The sequence below is a fragment of the Triturus cristatus genome, chromosome 11, assembly GCF_964204655.1.
Source record: "Triturus cristatus chromosome 11, aTriCri1.1, whole genome shotgun sequence".
NCBI lineage: Eukaryota > Metazoa > Chordata > Amphibia > Caudata > Salamandridae > Triturus > Triturus cristatus.
This window is the reverse complement of record NC_140594.1, coordinates 783081653-783103076: the sequence shown is the minus strand read 5'-3', so window position 1 is coordinate 783103076 and position 21424 is coordinate 783081653. Positions and strand designations below refer to the sequence as shown.

General features: G+C 41.3%; 1 protein-coding gene across 4 annotated transcripts in view; it reads right to left on the bottom strand.

Annotated features, from left to right (window-relative positions):
- LOC146785433 (ubiquitin carboxyl-terminal hydrolase 48-like) overlaps positions 1-21424 on the bottom strand; it is a 353159-nt gene that overhangs the window by 137994 nt on the left and 193741 nt on the right. For all 4 annotated transcript variants that reach the window (XM_085634485.1, XM_085634487.1, XM_085634486.1 and 1 more), the window contains exon 5: positions 4547-4663. In XM_085634485.1, coding sequence (XP_085490611.1) covers positions 4547-4663 — 117 coding nt within the window. The remainder of the gene's footprint in view (positions 1-4546; positions 4664-21424) is intronic.

The following is a 21424-nucleotide window of genomic DNA, read 5'->3' as shown; positions in this document are numbered from 1 at the left end:
GCAGTTCGGGCTGGACTGTTCCCATGAGGCACAGGGTCAGACTGATTTGCATACGACCATGTCTGAACTGGGGTGGCAGAGTGGGCTAAAGAACGGTGATGGATTAAACCCAGATCAGTTGACTGGGGGTGAGTGCTTGCAATGTTCAACACTCCGTCCATCATTTTCTTTGGTTTTTGCTTTGTTCGCCATAAGTTGGCAGGGTATGCTCAGACGTGAGTCCCTTGCTCACTTTGCCACTGGATTCAAGCAAGCCTGGCTGAAGACGGCTGAAATTCCAGAAACCGGTCCTAGGAAGCTTGTTTCCGGTCCAGGGAAGACATGGCTTGGCAGTTCGGGCTACACTGTTCCCATGAGGCGCAGGGTCAGACTGATTTGCATACGGCCATGTCTGAACTGGGGTGGCAGAGTGGGCTAAAGAACGGTGATGGATTAAACCCAGATCAGTTGACTGGGGGTGAGTGCTTGCAATGTTCAACACTCCGTCCATCATTTTCTTTGGTCTTTGCTTCCCTCATTGAAAGGCAGCAGTGCCAAGCCTCCTGGAACCTCCGAGGCAAAGCTGGCTGCAGGTATGTGTATGTTTTCTTTTAAATGAATGTTTGGTGCGGCGTGTATGTATGAATGTTTGGTAAAGACTGTTGTGAATGGATGTGTTTGTGTGTGTGTGCACGTGTGTGTGTGAATGCATGTCTGAGAGTGTTATGTGTATGTGTGTGTGTGTGCACGTGTGTGTGTCCCGTCCGCCTCCCTCACTCCAAAACCTACTGGCCGCCACTGAGCCAAATTCTCAGATTTTTAACTGAAGTTTGGCACATTTGTCTAGTTTCACTTAGATCCTGTCCGTAAAATGGAAAGCTTCAGCATATCTAAACCCTAATTTCTGGAGTAAAAAACGTCCCGCTGCAGTGTCAAAATAGACCAGATTCTACTTAACTATTTCTAAACAGAATAAGTAGAGTTCACAGTGTTGGTGTCTTAAAATATATCTCACCTCACAGGTCACACAATGCTGTTAAAGATGTAATTGAATATTTGTTGTCAATTATTTAAACATATTTTATTTGCATTTTAAGTAATATAACAACCAACAATTACTTTCAGCTTATGTGAGATGAGTGCATCATGCTTCTTTTGTAACATTACCTCATGCTGGTTCTTATGAAGAGTTTAAGGACATGCCTTGTGTCTGATTTAGTGGCCATAATATCAATAACCAGTATTAGGAACTTAAAGGTTTTTCTAACCATGTGCCCAAGGCATCTGTACCGCAGTGCTCACCCTGGGCCCCAGATCTTCTTGTGTATATGTGGATAACCCCATGATCGATATATCAGTGCCAAAATAAATGAGCAACTGTCCATGTCCTTACAACTCATCTACCCATTGAGCAGAGGTTGACTGCCAATGTTGGTCCATATCTTTCTTCACAATCAGAAAGCACAACATGGTTTTAGCACCTCTAGGACCATTTAGGCCCTCCGCCAATCCCAACAAAGCTACCTTCGGATCTAGTGCATGTGGATATCTACTACTGCTGAATGAATGTATACAATATCCTCTAAGTATTCTTGTGTCATAGGATACGTCCACACTGTGTGCAGGAAAGCACCCGCCGGGGAGGGACATCTCAGGTAGAGCTGTGAGGTCTTTCTGTGCATGCACCAAAATGGTGTGTACACCCTATGAAGGTAGTTGAATTGGATCAAATTTTTGTCATAATTGCAACTTCCTGGGGTACCATTTGGGTTCTACACACTCTAGATATTTTGGATATTTACTTTTTTAGAATTCACCTCGAACAGGCTAAATTCAGGGATTTCATCTGTATAGGAAATGTGAAAGGCTTGTATAACCTGTTGGTGTTTGTAGAATGGCAATTTGTGAAGGTCAATGTCTGTCACAGGTTTAGCAAATGATTTGATTATATAATTTCCCCAAATAGCACCTACTTGGAAATGCAGATCAATCCCAGGAGCATCTGGCAGGCAACGCTGCTGCCTGTGCCAGCCAGGTGAATGGACACACAGATCCCTATCCATTATTCCTGTTTAGTGCCCCCTGCCAATCCAATACCACTACTTCTTTGATTTAGGGAGAGTGTTCAATTGACTTGTGGTCATACAGCATGTGCAGAAGCAGGAACTAGTGTAAAGCATTTAACAGTATCAAACAATGAACTAAGAAAGACACAAAACATGAAAGAAAGACAACACCAATTTCTAAAAATAGATTGTAGGACACTCCGGGTGCTGTGCGGTCGATGGGGGTGCCTTTGTGATTATTACTCTGTCTACGGATTAGGAGGGACGACTTTGGCGACAGAGGTGGGGGGCCGTCTAAGTCCTCTTTGAGACCGTGAAACACCAGCTGTGGCTGGAATACCAGTCTCCATGTACAGGGTTCCAAGCGATATCTTTTGGTGGGTGCTGATGCCCTCCTCAGCAACCAGGTCAGCAGACCCAGGGCAACTTTTGGCCCTCAGGGTTTGTTGTCTTTCAGTGCCTAGTGGCAGCTAGTAGCCAATCTTCCATAGTGGCTACCAATCTGCTGAGGTGGGCTCCTTCAGTTGTGCTGGCCCTGGTGTGGTTTCTAGGGAGGTCAGTCAAGTGTTCCTTTGATTCACTCCTTTGGTCTGGGGCTTTGGCACAACTTTTCCCCAAGTAAGGAACCACATGCACAGTTCTCTCTAAATATTCAGAGTTCATTCTCCAAACAGTGGTCATAGATATGGGTCAGGGGCTATCCAACCGAAACTTATACAAGCACCATATGAGAAAAAGACTGTGACAACCCCTTTTAAAAGTCTATGGGTCTGGCAGCGGTTTTTGCGTTAGTGTTTACATTGAGCCGCTGTTTGCCAGTGCTCTTCACCGGCACTTATTTCATAACACCATCAAATATTTATGGCAGTTCACCACATGGCGGTGCTTTTGGTTTATTTTGGGAAAAAAAAGGCCATGAGGAAAGTGTTTACCAATTCAATGAACAATTAAAAAATGAATAATGCTAGTGTGTTCAGTCTGTTCATATGACTTTGGGTCATCTACTATAGTCCAAAGTGTCACATTTGTAGGAAGGTAATGGTAAGTAGGTAAGCGCCAGGATGCCCGTAGGGCGATAGCTGCGCTATATAAGTTCCCCATCAATCAATCAATCAGGTGTCGTTTGGCAGCAGTGGCAGGGACCTTTGGTGGTGCAAGCTGAAGTTGCCTAAGAATTATCTTGAGCTCTGGCACTTATGTTTTTCTTTTTTACAAATTAAGCATTGGTTGAGGTCTTTTACTACTGCTGTATCTGGGCCCAACCTACTATGGATCCTGAACAACAGGGCCAAGTACTATACCATCAGCACTTGACTCTCAGTAGCAGAATGGGCCGAGAAGTCAAAGACTTCTAGGAGGGAGGTAGGTGCAAGGTAAGCAGAGAGGCAAATCTCAATATACAGCAACCCCAATAATCTGATTGTCCAATACTTATTTTTGGTAAGAAAAAAATGTACTTATTACACATGCAAGGTATAATATAACACACTGACTAATCCCCACTAAGACCCGGTTTACTAAAGATCAAACTACCAAGCGTTGAAAAATCAAAACTAAATTTAATTGATGCCAGGATGTTATATTTGTGATTCATCAACACTTTAAAAATGTTATAGCTTGTTGTACTAAAATGGAATTTTGATTTTACTTATTTTTCACTTTGCACTCCTCACGAGCACTGTGCGTCTGCACATACTTATTATGTTTTGGAACACTTGCTTTGTTATTATTGTTTACACTGAACACTTGCTTTATTATTATGGTTTCCCACTGATGCAATACATAGTCCATTCTTTGTGGACCATTCCGAACGTGTGTGATTTGTATTTTCATGGGTTGGACAGGAAGAGGACCTTCATATGGCCTATATCTCAACACTAAATAATTACTCTAAAGAAACATCTGAAAGAATCAATTTGTGATTATAACTGTACCAAAAGTGACAGAAACATTGCTGCAAAAAGTTTCGGATCCAGACTGGTGCCTGCGAGGTATTCTAAGGAGAGGAGTCTGCAGTTAGAAGTATCCATCAGAAGTAACTGCAAGAGGTGTGAGCATTACATACAACCTCACAACAAGTCTTAAAAAAAAAAAGGTAAATCTATATATGGGATTGGTCTGTGACAAGACTGAAAATAGCAACTGCAGCACAGCCTTGTGCAAAAAACAACAAAGATACAATCACATTGTTACAAACAAAATGGAAGTTAGATATACACAAGAGAAAATTCAACAATTTATAGCCTCTAGTGAGGCGTTGTACATATCAGACAATGGAAAACAAGGACGTCTCATGAGGGGTAGGGTATAAATAAACCCCCGACGAGTATAGGAGCTAAATATTTCAAAATTCCAGAAAGTAAGCAGGGTTGCTTGTTTTCTAGAATATGTTCTCTCCACAGAATATGTAAGGACTAATACGAGGAAGAAAAACATGGTGGTAATGTCTATCCCTCCTCATTGACTGCAATGTATTGCATGTGCTAGTAGAAGTGCCTTACCACGGATGGGTTTTCCTTCTGTATGGACACTGGGAGGCTCAGCCAGGTATATGGAATATTGTCCCTTTTTTTGCATTTTTCACAGGCGAGGGAATGGACCACTTGTATGTTGAACAGCTAAAAATGTAAATAAAATGACATTTGTGTCAAGAGCGAGGAAAGATGAGAACATCTAAAACTGTCTCACCACATTACACATTTATTTTGAAGCTGTCAGGCATGGCATCACTTCCAATTCCACTTCCGCTGATTGGAGGCACATTAAAGTCACTTCACATTATAAAGATATTTTCCAGGCGAAACGCTTTCAAAAATAATTCTACCTACCACCTGAGATACACCATATCACTTCATGGCGCCTTACAAATATATGGCTTTTTGCATCTGTTACCAAAAAGATACTGCAGCACCTCATTTTAGAACTACCTCTAAGCTGAAAAGTAATTCATCACTTTATGTCTCATTGCTACTACCAGATGATGAACACCTGTCTCCCATCTACATGGTAATAATTCTGATGAACATAATTAATTTAGTCCGTACAGCTGGCTACATATGATTGAACAAAATGTTAAAAAGCACTTAAATGACTGCATCTTGTGTTTCAAGAAATGGACTGTGTGTTTGGCTGTAGTTCGTTTACAATGGATAATACTTGTTTTCACTTAAAGATGGTAATTCATCACTGACAATCTACCATATACATATATATAACTTTCTGACTACTGCAACTGATGAATTTTAAGTTCCCAGTGGGAGCAAAGTTTTAAATCAAACTAATATTTTTTCTCTGCAAAACTACAAATACCACAAGGTGAGTAGCCCTAGACAGATAGTAGGTTTCGGTAAGTGTTTTGACTGTTCAAGATATTTTTATCTTTGGTGTTTCATGTACAAGAATATCCCTTAAATTCCTACTTGTTTACAGACAAATTGTGGTTTCTCTAAATCCTCACTGCCAGTTGTTGTTGTTGATCTTTTAAAAAAAAAAATCTTAACCAGTTCTTTCATGGCAGATTCCAAAAGTGAACTTTTATTGTTGTTCCTGGCATTCTGAATGATATGCACAGGTGTGGGCTGATTGTCTTTTCTCACAGGGGGCTTGATTCACAAAGGTACACTTACACTTTTGTGTAAGTTTATGATTGTTTGCTATTCACAAAGGTATTTAACAATTAGTATCTTTATCACTGCAGAGTCTCTGCACATAAAAAAATAGGACAGTCCTTTCTTTTTATGTGCGGAGATTCATCAGTCGTAAGCATCCTACTCAAAGAATGCCTTTGTTAAAAGCAAAAAGTTGTAAACTTACACAAAAGTGTAAGTTTATCTTTGTGAATCGGGCCCTTAGTGTGTAGTGTCCTCACCTAGTGTGTTTAGTTCAGTATTGGCATACAACCTTAAACGGTGAATGCTTGATTTTGCATTTGGTATGACTGTTTTGAGGACTTTTTTGTGATGCCCACTTACTACCCATCATTACAAACTTATCTTAACTCCTATCCCTTGTACTTCTGTTTTACAGGTTATTTCCAATGATGGTGCGTAAGCTCACCTGTAGACCTTCATTTATTAGTTATTACTTTTACTGTCTATGACTAATATTCGCTTTCACTTTATACTCACATGGTCTTTTTTCCACCATTTATTTTTGGCTGATTAGTTTAATGCACAGGAACTCCCAAGAATTATATAGTGCTTAAACGAAGGCATTTACTAGTCTAATATTTCCCGTTAGTATAGCTACCATAAGGCTATTGTCATATGCACACACTTTGCATTCATTGAATCTCTTTTTACATGGGTTGTTTTATGATCTTACATTCAGTTATCAAGATGAAAAGTGTATACATTTGGAATGTGACTATATGTTTTTACTCAAATTATGTTTGGTGTCAGAGTTTGTTCATGATTGGAAGATGTATTGCCCCTTGATGAAGGATAGTATGTCCAAAATGCATTGGGTGCTTCATGAATGTATATTCACAAAAAATACTCTAACGGACCTACAGAGAGATCCAAAAAAGCTAAAGGAAAGAGGGAAATGAAAACTCCTGGAATTAAGGTTGTGCCTAATACAACCGTGGTCGTGGGGGAGATAAGTATTTCTTTAGGTTACCCTCACACACCCTAGTGGTGTCATGCTTCATCATCGGGTCACCCAGACCCCTAGAAGTCCGGGTGGGCTCGACCACAGTATTGGGAGTGCTTTTAATATGTTTAAGACAGAGGGGGTTAACTAGATAAAATACCTCAGGCAGATCCCCAGTGTCCCTTTATTTTTGGGTCTGTCTGGGTAATTAAAATAGAACAAAATGGGTCTTATAGGAGTGTTATGGTCCTAGGACCCTAGTGCCGACATGTTTCAGTCCAAAAAGGGGCCAGAAAATGGTCCAGGACTTTCTTCAGGGCAAGGATGTAACTCCCCTATGTGAGTGAAATTACTGGGATGGGATGTCCCTATCCTGTCAGTATCGTGAGGGCAGAGTAGCTGCTCCACGTGATATTATGTAAGAGTGGATGCGTGTCAACTGCCAGGCTCCATCTGGAAAGGAAATAGAAGACAAACAACATATAAAAATATCAGCGGTATGATTGCCGCCGTATTCATTTCCCCTTTAGCAGTATAGTGAAAACCGCAAGTGGACATGCGTGGAATTGTGCGCATGCTTTCATTAGGAGGAGTGTCCTCCTCTTGTGCCACTCAAGATCACTGTAACATATCGTTGTATATGTGACAGGCATTCTGTGCGAGTGGCGATTTTATTCGCATCCTAGCGATATCAGCGTGATGTCTGTACTTGAAAATAGCGTGCACAAAGTGTCTCCAGTCTCTAGTGCACACAGAACGTAAATGATCCAGGTGATTCCAAAAACCTATCTACGAGTGTGTTTAGAAATACATGGGTGAACTATAAAGAAATACACAGGCATACAACACATTCATTCATACTTGGTTTACAGTTATACATTACCCAATTCGGGGAGGTTGACTGTATCTCACAGGACCAAAGAGTCAGAATGGGCGGTCCTGGGGGGAACCGTGAAGAGAACGTGTGTCAACGAGCAGACAAAGTAGGTCTGCTAGTGTGTGGATCCGAATGAGTAGAGTCGGTAATGGCGAGTGCTAATCACGTAATGGTGAAGGTAGACATCGCGCTTTTACAGAGTACTTACTTATTTAACCCCTTCGCTGCTGCGGACATTCCGCTGCAGCGCTGGGGGGGGCAGGGGGGCAGCGCGGTGGGCCTGTGCTCATGACGGAGCCGCTCCGTCATGAGCCACAGTTGAGCTGTGCTCATGACGGAACGGTTCCGTCATGATTCCGCCCATTTGCGTTGTCGCCCCGCACAGGCGGGGAAACAGCGCCGCGCAGGCGGAGCGGCCGCCGACAGGATTGTCATGACGGAACCGTTCCGTCATGAGCACACGCCAACCGTGGCTCATGACGGAACGGTTCCGTCATGAGCAGGGAAGGGGTTAAGATCGGTCGCCCTGCCTGCTACCTGTTTGGTTCTGGTCCTCGGCTTTCGCAAGTTCGTTGAATTGGTGTCGCGCATAAGTATCATAAAAGCGCGCCGGGACGCGGGCTAATTAAGACCACGCCCCTCGGTTACAGGAAATGACGTAGAACGTCACGACGTGCAGCGGGACTGATATGAAGGGAATTGTAGTTTCTTGGTTGGGCAATGTAGTTTATCGTTGCGGACTCGTAATAGGTCCTACAGGGACTATAGATGTTCTACGAGTACATCATTGTTAGTGCTCGTGAATATGTAGAAACGGCGATATTGTAGATGAGGGAGGTATGATCAACAATGTTTAATGTGTAATCGCGGTTAAATGTAGATAGCCTACTATGTCAAGGTGTGCAGTACATAAAATACACAGTACTGGATAGAGGTCCATAGACCGGGGGACAGACTACAAATAGCTGGTTATTAGAATTCTTCAAAAACCACGGTGGGAGGCAAGGTAGGGATAGGAATATTGGATGTTATATATTAAATAGGATTATTCACTTGTAAACGTATGTAAATGATACTGTGGAAACCGTCTGTTCTGGGTGCATGGATACCACTGTAATGATGTATAAAACGTGTTGCCACACTGGTAGTAATCGTTATCTATTCAGTATCTCAGTGATGGATCGATAGAACATCAGGATATCAATAGGAGCCCATAAATTATATGTCCTCAACTCAAGGTCTGGTGTTAAGCATGGGAAAACGAGGATATCATTTGTTCAGCTGGCTCCATGGTATAGAGTCATTGAGTCCCTCTTCATGCGTTCTCAGACGATATACCCAACGTTGTTCCCTCTCCAGGAGTCTTTTCTGTAGATTTCTGGTACCATTGATCTTCTCAATGATTGTCCATCGTATGTCTGTGTCTTTATGTTGTTTTTCCACGAAATGTGCTGTAAGTCTGGTAGCTGTGATCATACGTCTGATAGTGCTCCTATGTTCACTTATTCGGATTTTTATTTTACGGCTGGTCATGCCTATGTAAGTCAAATCACATGGACACTTGATAAGGTAGATAACTGCTTCTGAGTTGCAGTTTGTATGTGATCGTTGTTCCCAAGGGGTACGTAGGCCAAGTTCTAGAGTTTTGCTGTGTCTGGTGAATTCACAGGCTACACAGGATCCACAAGGATAATGCCCGGTTACTGGCGGTGTATTCCATAATGTTGTTTGGACGTCAACCACAGTACCATATGTGTCTGTGTGGATTAGAGTATCTCTCAGACTACGGTTTTTTTTAAAAGAGAACATGGGTTTTTCATACGAGAGTTTGTTGGAGGTAAGGATGGGCCATTTTTTATTTATAATCTTCTTTACATCATTTGAAGATGAATTGAATGTGGTAACACAAATCATATTCTGGGGTTGTTGTCTTTCTTGAGTTTCAAGCAAGGCCTCTCTGGGAGTGTTCCGTGCTCTTTTCTTGGCTTGTTCAATGATTTTGATTGGATAACTTCTTTCTTTAAGTTTATCTGTGAGTATTTCTGCTTCTTTTCTGTAGTCTCGGAGTTCGGAGCAATTTCTACGTATACGTAGGAATTGTCCTACCGGAAGATTCTCCCTGAGAGATCGTGGATGGGCACTGTCGAATCTCAACAGGCTGTTTCTGTCAGTGGGTTTAGTGTATAGTGAGCTGCTCAGTGTGCCATTTTTTGCAACAATATTGATATCCAAAAATGGGATTGTTTCTCTGTCTTTATTGATGGTAAATCGTAAGTGAGGATTAAGTCCATTAATCCATAGAGTGAAGTTTGAAAGACTCTGAGTGTCGCCTCGCCATACCATGAAGATATCATCGATATAACGATACCATTTGTAGATGTTATTGCTGTATGGGTTTGTATTCCAAATATGTTGGTTCTCAAAATGGCTCATGTATAGGCATGCTATACTAGGAGCGAAGGTGCTACCCATAGAAGTTCCATGGATTAAATGGACAAAATTAAAAAATCGTACAGAAATAATAATCAAACCCGCTGACAAAGGGGGTGCAACGGTCATTCAAAGTTCATCGGCCTACAAGACAGCATGTCTCACTCTTTTGGCTGACACAAAATTTTACAGAAAAATTACTCGAGATCCCACAAAAAAAACTCAAGACAACCATATCAACGCTAACATCAGATGCACTTGGGAAGGAATGGATTACTAAAAAAGAACACAAATTTTTGAATCAAGAGGAACCTAGAATTCCGCTATTCTATACCATCCCCAAGATCCACAAGGGGAAGTTACCTCCTCCAGGGAGACCTATAGTCTCAGGAATTGGCTCGATCCTTGAACCACTCTCCCAATATACTGACTGGTTTTTGCGCCCTTTGGTGAAACGAATAACATCGTATGTACAGGATACTAAACATCTCCTGAATCTTCTGACTGACATTGAATATGACCCGATGAATTGCTTCCTAGTATGTCTAGATGTAGAGGCGCTATATACTAGTATACCCCAGACTGAAAGCATCGAGGTCATTGAACAACTCCTGGAAAATGAGAACTGGCAATGGACTGCACCTAAGGAATGGATCATCACTTTAATGAGACTGGCATTAACGGAAAACTTCTTCAAATTTGAAACCCAGCTGTATTGGCAAATCCATGGAACTTCTATGGGTAGCACCTTCGCTCCTAGTATAGCATGCCTATACATGAGCCATTTTGAGAACCAACATATTTGGAATACGAACCCATACAGCAATAACATCTACAAATGGTATCGTTATATCGATGATATCTTCATGGTATGGCGAGGCGACACTCAGAGTCTTTCAAACTTCACTCTATGGATTAATGGACTTAATCCTCACTTACGATTTACCATCAATAAAGACAGAGAAACAATCCCATTTTTGGATATCAATATTGTTGCAAAAAATGGCACACTGAGCAGCTCGCTATACACTAAACCCACTGACAGAAACAGCCTGTTGAGATTCGACAGTGCCCATCCACGATCTCTCAGGGAGAATCTTCCGGTAGGACAATTCCTACGTATACGTAGAAATTGCTCCGAACTCCGAGACTACAGAAAAGAAGCAGAAATACTCACAGATAAACTTAAAGAAAGAAGTTATCCAATCAAAATCATTGAACAAGCCAAGAAAAGAGCACGGAACACTCCCAGAGAGGCCTTGCTTGAAACTCAAGAAAGACAACAACCCCAGAATATGATTTGTGTTACCACATTCAATTCATCTTCAAATGATGTAAAGAAGATTATAAATAAAAAATGGCCCATCCTTACCTCCAACAAACTCTCGTATGAAAAACCCATGTTCTCTTTTAAAAAAAACCGTAGTCTGAGAGATACTCTAATCCACACAGACACATATGGTACTGTGGTTGACGTCCAAACAACATTATGGAATACACCGCCAGTAACCGGGCATTATCCTTGTGGATCCTGTGTAGCCTGTGAATTCACCAGACACAGCAAAACTCTAGAACTTGGCCTACGTACCCCTTGGGAACAACGATCACATACAAACTGCAACTCAGAAGCAGTTATCTACCTTATCAAGTGTCCATGTGATTTGACTTACATAGGCATGACCAGCCGTAAAATAAAAATCCGGATAAGTGAACATAGGAGCACTATCAGACGTATGATCACAGCTACCAGACTTACAGCACATTTCGTGGAAAAACAACATAAAGACACAGACATACGATGGACAATCATTGAGAAGATCAATGGTACCAGAAATCTACAGAAAAGACTCCTGGAGAGGGAACAACGTTGGGTATATCGTCTGAGAACGCATGAAGAGGGACTCAATGACTCTATACCATGGAGCCAGCTGAACAAATGATATCCTCGTTTTCCCATGCTTAACACCAGACCTTGAGTTGAGGACATATAATTTATGGGCTCCTATTGATATCCTGATGTTCTATCGATCCATCACTGAGATACTGAATAGATAACGATTACTACCAGTGTGGCAACACGTTTTATACATCATTACAGTGGTATCCATGCACCCAGAACAGACGGTTTCCACAGTATCATTTACATACGTTTACAAGTGAATAATCCTATTTAATATATAACATCCAATATTCCTATCCCTACCTTGCCTCCCACCGTGGTTTTTGAAGAATTCTAATAACCAGCTATTTGTAGTCTGTCCCCCGGTCTATGGACCTCTATCCAGTACTGTGTATTTTATGTACTGCACACCTTGACATAGTAGGCTATCTACATTTAACCGCAATTACACATTAAACATTGTTGATCATACCTCCCTCATCTACAATATCGCCGTTTCTACATATTCACGAGCACTAACAATGATGCACTCGTAGAACATCTATAGTCCCTGTAGGACCTATTACGAGTCCGCAACGATAAACTACATTGCCCAACCAAGAAACTACAATTCCCTTCATATCAGTCCCGCTGCACGTCGTGACGTTCTACGTCATTTCCTGTAACCGAGGGGCGTGGTCTTAATTAGCCCGAGTCCCGGCGCGCTTTTATGATACTTATGCGCGACACCAATTCAACGAACTTGCGAAAGCCGAGGACCAGAACCAAACAGGTAGCAGGCAGGGCGACCGATCTTAAATAAGTAAGTACTCTGTAAAAGCGCGATGTCTACCTTCACCATTACGTGATTAGCACTCGCCATTACCGACTCTACTCATTCGGATCCACACACTAGCAGACCTACTTTGTCTGCTCGTTGACACACGTTCTCTTCACGGTTCCCCCCAGGACCGCCCATTCTGACTCTTTGGTCCTGTGAGATACAGTCAACCTCCCCGAATTGGGTAATGTATAACTGTAAACCAAGTATGAATGAATGTGTTGTATGCCTGTGTATTTCTTTATAGTTCACCCATGTATTTCTAAACACACTCGTAGATAGGTTTTTGGAATCACCTGGATCATTTACGTTCTGTGTGCACTAGAGACTGGAGACACTTTGTGCACGCTATTTTCAAGTACAGACATCACGCTGATATCGCTAGGATGCGAATAAAATCGCCACTCGCACAGAATGCCTGTCACATATACAACGATATGTTACAGTGATCTTGAGTGGCACAAGAGGAGGACACTCCTCCTAATGAAAGCATGCGCACAATTCCACGCATGTCCACTTGCGGTTTTCACTATACCGCTAAAGGGGAAATGAATACGGCGGCAATCATACCGCTGATATTTTTATATGTTGTTTGTCTTCTATTTCCTTTCCAGATGGAGCCTGGTAGTTGACACACATCCACTCTTACATAATATCACGTGGAGCAGCTACTCTGCCCTCACCATACTGACAGGATAGGGACACCCCATCCCAGTAATTTCACTCACATAGGGGAGTTACATCCTTGCCCTGAAGAAAGTCCTGGACCATTTTCTGGCCCCTTTTTGGACTGAAACATGTCGGCACTAGGGTCCTAGGACCATAACACTCCTATAAGACCCATTTTTTTCTATTTTAATTACCCAGACAGACCCAAAAATAAAGGGAAACTGGGGATCTGCCTGAGGTATTTTATCTAGTTAACCCCCTCTGTCTTAAACATATTAAAAGCACTCCCAATACTGTGGTCGAGCCCACCCGGACTTCTAGGGGTCTGGGTGACCCGATGATGAAGCATGACACCACTAGGGTGTGTGAGGATAACCTAAAGAAATACTTATCTCCCCCACGACCACGGTTGTATTAGGCACAACCTTAATTCCAGGAGTTTTCATTTCCCTCTTTCCTTTAGCTTTTTTGGATCTCTCTGTAGGTCCGTTAGAATATTTTTTGTGAATATAGTTTGTAGGGAGGATATACTCTAACCAATCCTGCCTCTCTTACCCTTTAAGTCATTGGGATTTCCCAGTGCCTTGTTGTGTTATAGCTTCATGAATGTAATCAAAGACCATGATGATCAGTTGTTTTCCTCATATAGAATTGGAACATTAATATTCTTGGAAAATAATTCCTTAACAGAGTGTGAAACAAACAGGAAGATTAGATACATTTAATTTGGATAATCAATACTGAAGCATAAGACTATTATTTTAAAAGGCATCACCTTTGCCACACAGTGCAACTTGGGATTATATTGTCTGTGACATATCATTTACATTGTGTATTGCTCTAAGGCCCAAGGACGGAAGGCCGGCCTGGTGAGCACATTTTCAAAATTACAACTTTTTGATGAAAGGATTACCCACCAGGAGTGCCGTAAGAATTACTTATATTACACTTTTAAATTGACTGATCTGTCTGAGGTAAGAAGCATTTGGAACCTACAACCGAATGAATGCCATCAAAGATTTGCTAAAGGAGTTGTAGACCACAAGCAAAAAAGGTAGATCCCAGGTGTGGTAAGGTTCATATCAGCACATATAGAAGTGGAAAGCTGCATCAAACTGACACAACATACATACTGAGTTTATTTAATAAACAAATAAATGTGAGTGGCCACAACTAAATAATAGGTTAAAGACATCATGGCCAGCCGTGAGACTCAAGCACAAACCAGCTAATCCTGCAAAGGAAGCAGCCAGAAAGATTAGGGAGAAAGATACCAAAAATATTTTAGGCCCAGATTTACAAAGTTTTGTGTCAGGGTTGCATCACACAGCCCAATGCAAAAACCTTTTTGATATTAACAAAGCCATGAGAATGTCGATTTGCGTGGCTTTGCTACACATATACAAAGAGGAAATGACGCCAAAAGATAGTTTTTGTGCAGGTACGACTCCGGGCACATAAACTATCCTGACCAAAATGGAGACACCCTTAACCCATAGTTGGCACTAGGCAGCTCAAAGTACGCCAACCCATGGAGAAAGCAGATTTGAAATATTTCTTTGAAGATATGGTGCAGATCTGCTCTCTCTAGGTGGTGCAAGGCAGCGCAGCAACTTTGCTTGTGCGCTATGTTTACTCAGAATAACAGATGCAAACTCAGAATGCTGAAAGGAAAATATATTTGTTTCAAAATTGACATCAACTGCTTTTAAAATTGTAAAACAAACACTGGAACGCTTTAAACAGGAGCTGGAACAAAACAAAGCTATATCTGCATTGCAATTTTCACTACAGGTGCTAAAATTGCACTCCGCGTCATGGAACAATAGCAACAACTCCATTATATCTGAACTTTATGGCATGAATGATCATCAAAACAAACTAAGGAAAGGGTACTTAGTCTCCAGTATGGTCTCAGTACTGAGATTTGAATTGTCTACAATAAATCTGTATTTGAATATTCAAGTGTAATAGACTTAATGCATGGATACATTACAATACCGATAAATTGTTTACAGTTTGATTACTGCTCATTGAAAAAAATGGGGCGGAACAATGAGCTGGGTGCTCTTATATGTTATTCCTGGAAAATCCCATACTCATGACCAATGTTCCCTAGAATTTCATCTTTCTGTGTGCGGCAACAGTATGCTTTTGTGCACACATCTTGATTGTTTGCAGCATTGAGAGGAGCAATGAGGTGCTAAGCGAGTCACCAGGCCTGGGTTCCAGTTCACTGTGGTAACCCTATGTCCATGCATTTATGCCTGAACCGTCAGTGTGTGCTGCATGTGCTCTGCAGTGCAGCCTGCAGGGGATAAATGGGACCTTTTTGGCTTCCAGGACCAAAAAGATACAAATGTGTTGACTTCACAGACAATCAGTAATATTTGTTGATGAGCAGTTCCTCAGCTGGAAGTAGACATCAAAGGTCAAATGGAGCACAGATGGAAGCTCACAGCTCCTCTTCAGATCCAGGAGCAGGACATCAGTGGACAAAATAATGGCTTGTCACTTAAAAGGTCGCAATATGTACACTGAGATATTCTAATGATTTTTGACTCTCTCGCAATGTGTATTTATGTAAGGTATGGTGGTCTGTGTGTATTCTATAGAAATCCACGTATGTCTTTCTCAGGGTGTAATTGCATTAATATTATACTTGCATATAGCACAAAATAATATAAAATGTGTCTACTGCATTTCATCAGTTTTCAAATTCTGTAACTAAGAGTTTTGATTATTACCCAATTTAATGGTATCTAATTTACTTGCCTTCGAATGATGGAAAACTAGGTATGACTTGCCAGGATTCCAACTGTGGCATGCAGACCACCACATGTATCAGAAGTGAGTGGTCACTTTAATGAAACATTGTATGAGATTACAGATTGAATTGTCTTTTTTGGGTTTTGGGGGGGGGGGGGGAACGTAATAAGAATTGTTTAATACTATCTAATAGGCACAATTTTCCCACCTTAGACTAACACGTTTGAGTTGCATGGCAGGCTACATGTAATTGTTTGCAGCATGTGCATAACTCACTGAGCTACTTTACCATGGTTGTGACCTGTGATCCGCAATTTACAAACGAATATATGTAGCAAATGCACAAACCTAGTGAGCTATCTTATACAGAATGAAATGTGGGCAAATGCAAATGCTGCACTAACCTACAGTCTCATATAAAAAAAAATGTCCCCCCCCTCTTTTATCTCACATATATTCTTCTTATATATAGTGTACTGTCTATATCACTAAATCACTACATGTCACTTTATTCACCACAGTCACTTATTGTTCCTACCTGCAATTGAATTTGTAATTGTGACAGCCATTAGTATTTGATACTCATTTGGAATATACTACTGAATCTTATTTTGGTGTGTTTTTCCTTTTCTTTCATGAATCATTGTTCTATGCATTGTAAATAAGTAATTGCTCTCTGTATTTAGAAACAGTACTTTAGTGTAGTTCCTATATTCCTGATAGGCCCTGCGCATTGGAATACAATACACTATAGTTTTGACATAGGACTGAGGTCAGTATGTCTCTATCGAGTACATTAAACTTAATTACTTGTGTGTGCCAGCTAACTCAGAGGTCACTAGAAACTTCTCGAATAAACAAGAAGGAATTAGTTTCTGACAACCGCATAAATATGACAACTTTGTTTCCCTTAGAATCGGAACAATCTCAGAATCGTGGAAACAATAGATAACCGTTTCACTCAGTCAATCGTGCATGCTTTGTTTCTACAGAGTTACACAGAAAAAGATAGACGCGCGTTTCAATAAAAAGGGTTTATTGAAAAGTCTTATTTCTCGTGCAAGAATTGCTACAATCGTAAGACAGAATGCGAAGTATAATATGTACAGCGGTAGCAGGAAGATAAAATAGTACTGCAATAGCATGGTTTATAGCTATGACAGATATTCATAAAAATACATACATAAATAACACAGGCTAAAATGTTAATACTCATCTGATGCGTCTAGCTAGTTCTACCCCAGTGTACCTAACCTAAGTGTAGTACGAGGTAAGAAGTAGGTGCTGTTTGTCTATAGTCTAGTTTAGCTATAGTTGCCAAGATTTGCCAAAAGTCCCTCAAGGTTCTAGTCCGCTCCATACCTTAGAATGAGTGAGGTTGGAATCTCTTTCCGAGTCTCGATCTCGAACACCCCGCAAGTGGAGTCAGAAGCACTGGAGCTGGATTCTCTGCGAGGAGAATGACAGCGGGCAGAAGAACATCATGAATGAACACCTAAGGAATAGATGTTCATGCATAATAAATGAGTTGTTGGAGAAATCGATATCCAAGCAAGGGGAAGTCCTAAAGGCTTAAGAGTCTGGTTTTCCAAGAACTCGTAGTGACGTAGATGAACGGATGTAGGTGGCCATGCCTGTATTTGGTTAGCATGGATAATGCCTCAATAAGGGTAGGATTTCTATGCCTAAATATGGGCAAATGCGAATTGTGCCTATATAAGGACATAAATCGGGAAACCTATATACGGTATCTAAATCGACACACAACAGTACTCTAAGCAATTGTACACATCCCGACAGAACCAATTGTTTTGTTTAATACCCAGGTTCTGAGGGACACCGGGTCGCCCCGTTATTTTAAATACTGCACTAACCTACTGAGCTATCTAACACAGAATGCAAATCTGTGGAAATCTTGAAGCAAAGTCAATAGCCAAAGATTACACATACCCCGTTGTCCAGCAAGTACATTAACCACCTGAGCAATTTTAATAGCAGTATGTCTTGAAATTTCCTGAATACCTAGAGATGTTGGCAACAGTTGTCTTAACTTCCTAAACTGTGTTATCGTGCAGTCAGTTGTGGCATATTAAGGAAGACAGACAGCTAGGGATATCTTTCCACCAAAACACTTCTATATTCGGCACTTCTCTAGTATGCTTTGAAATAACACAGTGACGTTGACTTTAAGCAGAAGGAACGGCAATACCCAAGAGCACACATTTAAGGAGTTATGCTGCTGTGGTTTTGACACTGAATATGAACATGAACCCAATTCAAGGAAGCAATTGGAAGAGGGCTATTGATACCGAGATCGCTCCTACACAACGATCACCCATACTTCTGGGAGGATCTCAGAGTATCATTGTGACCTAATCTCTACTTTGTAGCCATGCACTCACAGTTTAATCTTCATATTGTGCTGGATTAGACTGTCCCTGTACTGATCACAGAATATGAGGAGTTTGCAAAAGACTGTGAGTATCTAAATGTTCCTGAGTGGAACATGCGAATACTCACAGTCCTATGCAGAGACGCTCTATTGTCCCTACAGAAGGAAAAAGAGGTGTTCCCCTATGTTTTCAGATGGTTTCATGATTTCCTCTTCTGTTTTGTGCGGATAAAGGTCAGAGGGTGACAGGATATTTGGGCCCAAACAAAAGCCTCTTGCTCAGTCCTGCCCTATGAGACAGGTATGAGACGTGCTTGTGAGTGGAGATCATTTGCAATTGCAGCACCAGAGGTGTCTCTCCTTTCCCACGGTTCTAGCAGAACTTTTGTATTTATTGACAAGAACTTGATCACAAGCATTAAGGCGCCTTAAAGCAGCAATGGGCTGCATAAACTAACATTGTCTTGGTCCTGCCTACAATGCTCCCAGGCCAGCAGGCTTTAGCCGGTTACAGTCGATAGCTTATAGCTGCCTTCTGTGTTCAGGGCATTTGTGAGCGTGCTTCAAACTCGTTGTCTCTTGTATACAAACAAATACACACAGTGAATGAAGTTCAACTGATTTAAATGATAAGTGTACACTGATGGTTTTGCCCCCCCAAACAATTGCTGAAAGATTCATAATGATAAAAAAATGGTTCACACTGAGCCACATTTGTGAAAACAAGCTGTTCTTTAAGAAAAAGATAATATTTTAAGATTACTATGAGTGAAAGGGTTGAATGCTGGGATAATAAAGTGCTCCACCCACCACAGGAGCCTTGACATACTAGCTAGTATATTTTCACTAATATTAAAGGAGGGTGCAACATTGATATCTGCAAATTATTATCATGCTCTAAAAATCGCACGTAGTTCAATGTAAATTATGCAGATGGTGCAAACAGCCCATCCACCAGCGATCACTGAGACACCAGAACTAATACTGCAAGCATCAAACAGGACAAGGACAGTTTCATATATAAAAGAAGCTGGTAATGGAATATTCAATGCCATTCTATGCAATATAGCTTCAGCCTCACAAATCTTAGGGCACTTTACATCTGCTTTTTTAACTGGATCGGCTCCATTAATACTAGTGGGTGGTGCAGTACTAATTAGAGCAATACTAATAATAAAATAATAAATGTCCAGTAGTCCGAAGAGCTGTTCAAAGGGTGAATCAGAAGATGAGGATGCCGGGTTAGGAACAACCAATAAGCTACCGATGCTATGAAGAAATTGTATTTCACCTGAGCATTTCTAGTTTGTGAATTGCTGTTCACATAGCAATGCACTAAGACCATGGTTCTGGTACGGGGCTCAAATGAATCACATGAAGAAACAAGCACTGGCATAGCCAATAGGTCTCGCCTTTGGAACCTTATAAGTATTTAGCCATGCAACAGTTGATGTTGTTGCACCAAGGATATTGTGCTGCATAACTAAATACTTATAAGGTCCCAAAAGAGAGATCTATTGGCTATGCCAATGCTTGTTTTAAAGTGGTGCCCGTGTCATATCACTTTTTGTTACGGTAGGGGGGGTGCGGGTAACGGCATTCGGGAGGGGCAAGCACCAACATGGAGGGAGGGGTAGCGGACGGGAAGGTGCAAAGAAGAACACAGAGGGCAGGAGGAGGCAAGTAACAACAAGGGCCGGTAAGGGACAATCAACTTCCCGGAGGACAGGGCAAGCAATATCACAGAGGGCGGGTAGGAGTTGGAAAGCAACAACGTGGAGGATGGAACTATGGGCAAGCAAAAACATGGAACAGGGAGGGTGAGGACGCTAAAGGAACAAATGTAAATTAATATTTGAAAAGTACACATAAAGAGAGCAAGAAGAAGAATCTGGCACGGATTGTATGTAAAAAGAAGAATATGGCTTAGACATGTAATTGCAAGGAAATGTTTCAACAAAACGAAAAAGTTTGCTCACACAAGGCAAGAATTAGAAGGACAAAAGTACTTTAAACATGCTCCCAGGGAGGGTCAAACAGACAAAGAAGTGAAGCTGGCATGCGATGACCAAAGAGAAGCAAGCACATGACTGAAGATTAAACCAACCCACTTGTAGGCAATGGGCGGAATCTAAGCCCACTGTAAACTAACAAAACGTCTTGCAAGCAACAGCACATGCGCGGTCTAAGGTGAGACCTAAAAATGTGGATTAAGTAAGCTGTGAGGCCTGTGGTACCAGGTATTTGTCTAGTAAGCAGAAGAGTACTTTGTGAAGTTGGTAATGAAATGTGGCTCCAGTTAACACAGTGGACCCATTGCAAGCACATGTTTATTTTGTTGTAGTGTAAAGCACCACCTTGTGACATGAGAATCACTTCATAGCACTATTCAAAGTAAAAGTTGACATTTTCAGGACTTTTCCTACTGGATCAGGGAATCCTTCTGGTTTTTATTTGTTGACTGACTGCAAAGGAAAATATATTGTCCTTAAAGTGACCCTGTCCTCTAAAATCAAGGGGAGGGAGCCTGTGACTTTCTAGGAGGCATAGAAAGTCTCTCTCGTTTCAAGATTTATTTGATATAATGTCGGATTTGGTTAGTTTCACATGTAGGTTACCCATACAAGCACCAAGGTAATTTTAAGACATGTAGTAGTGGTTAAAAGCAGCACCTGCCTAAACTGGGTCGGTTACAACATACGTTCCAGTAATTCTGCCACAAAGAACACCCTGGAATAGGAGGTGCTGCATATAGGAGAAGGCCTGGCAGCGGGGGAGATGATCATGGTAAAGGCAGGATTCTTTTTTTAACCACTTACCCAGCCGTACTATTGTAATGAAGCAGCAAACAGTGATCTAGAGATTTTATTAAGTGGAGAGAGAGAGTGTGTGTGTGTTTATCATTGTGCCGTATTGTGGGTTTTTTAAG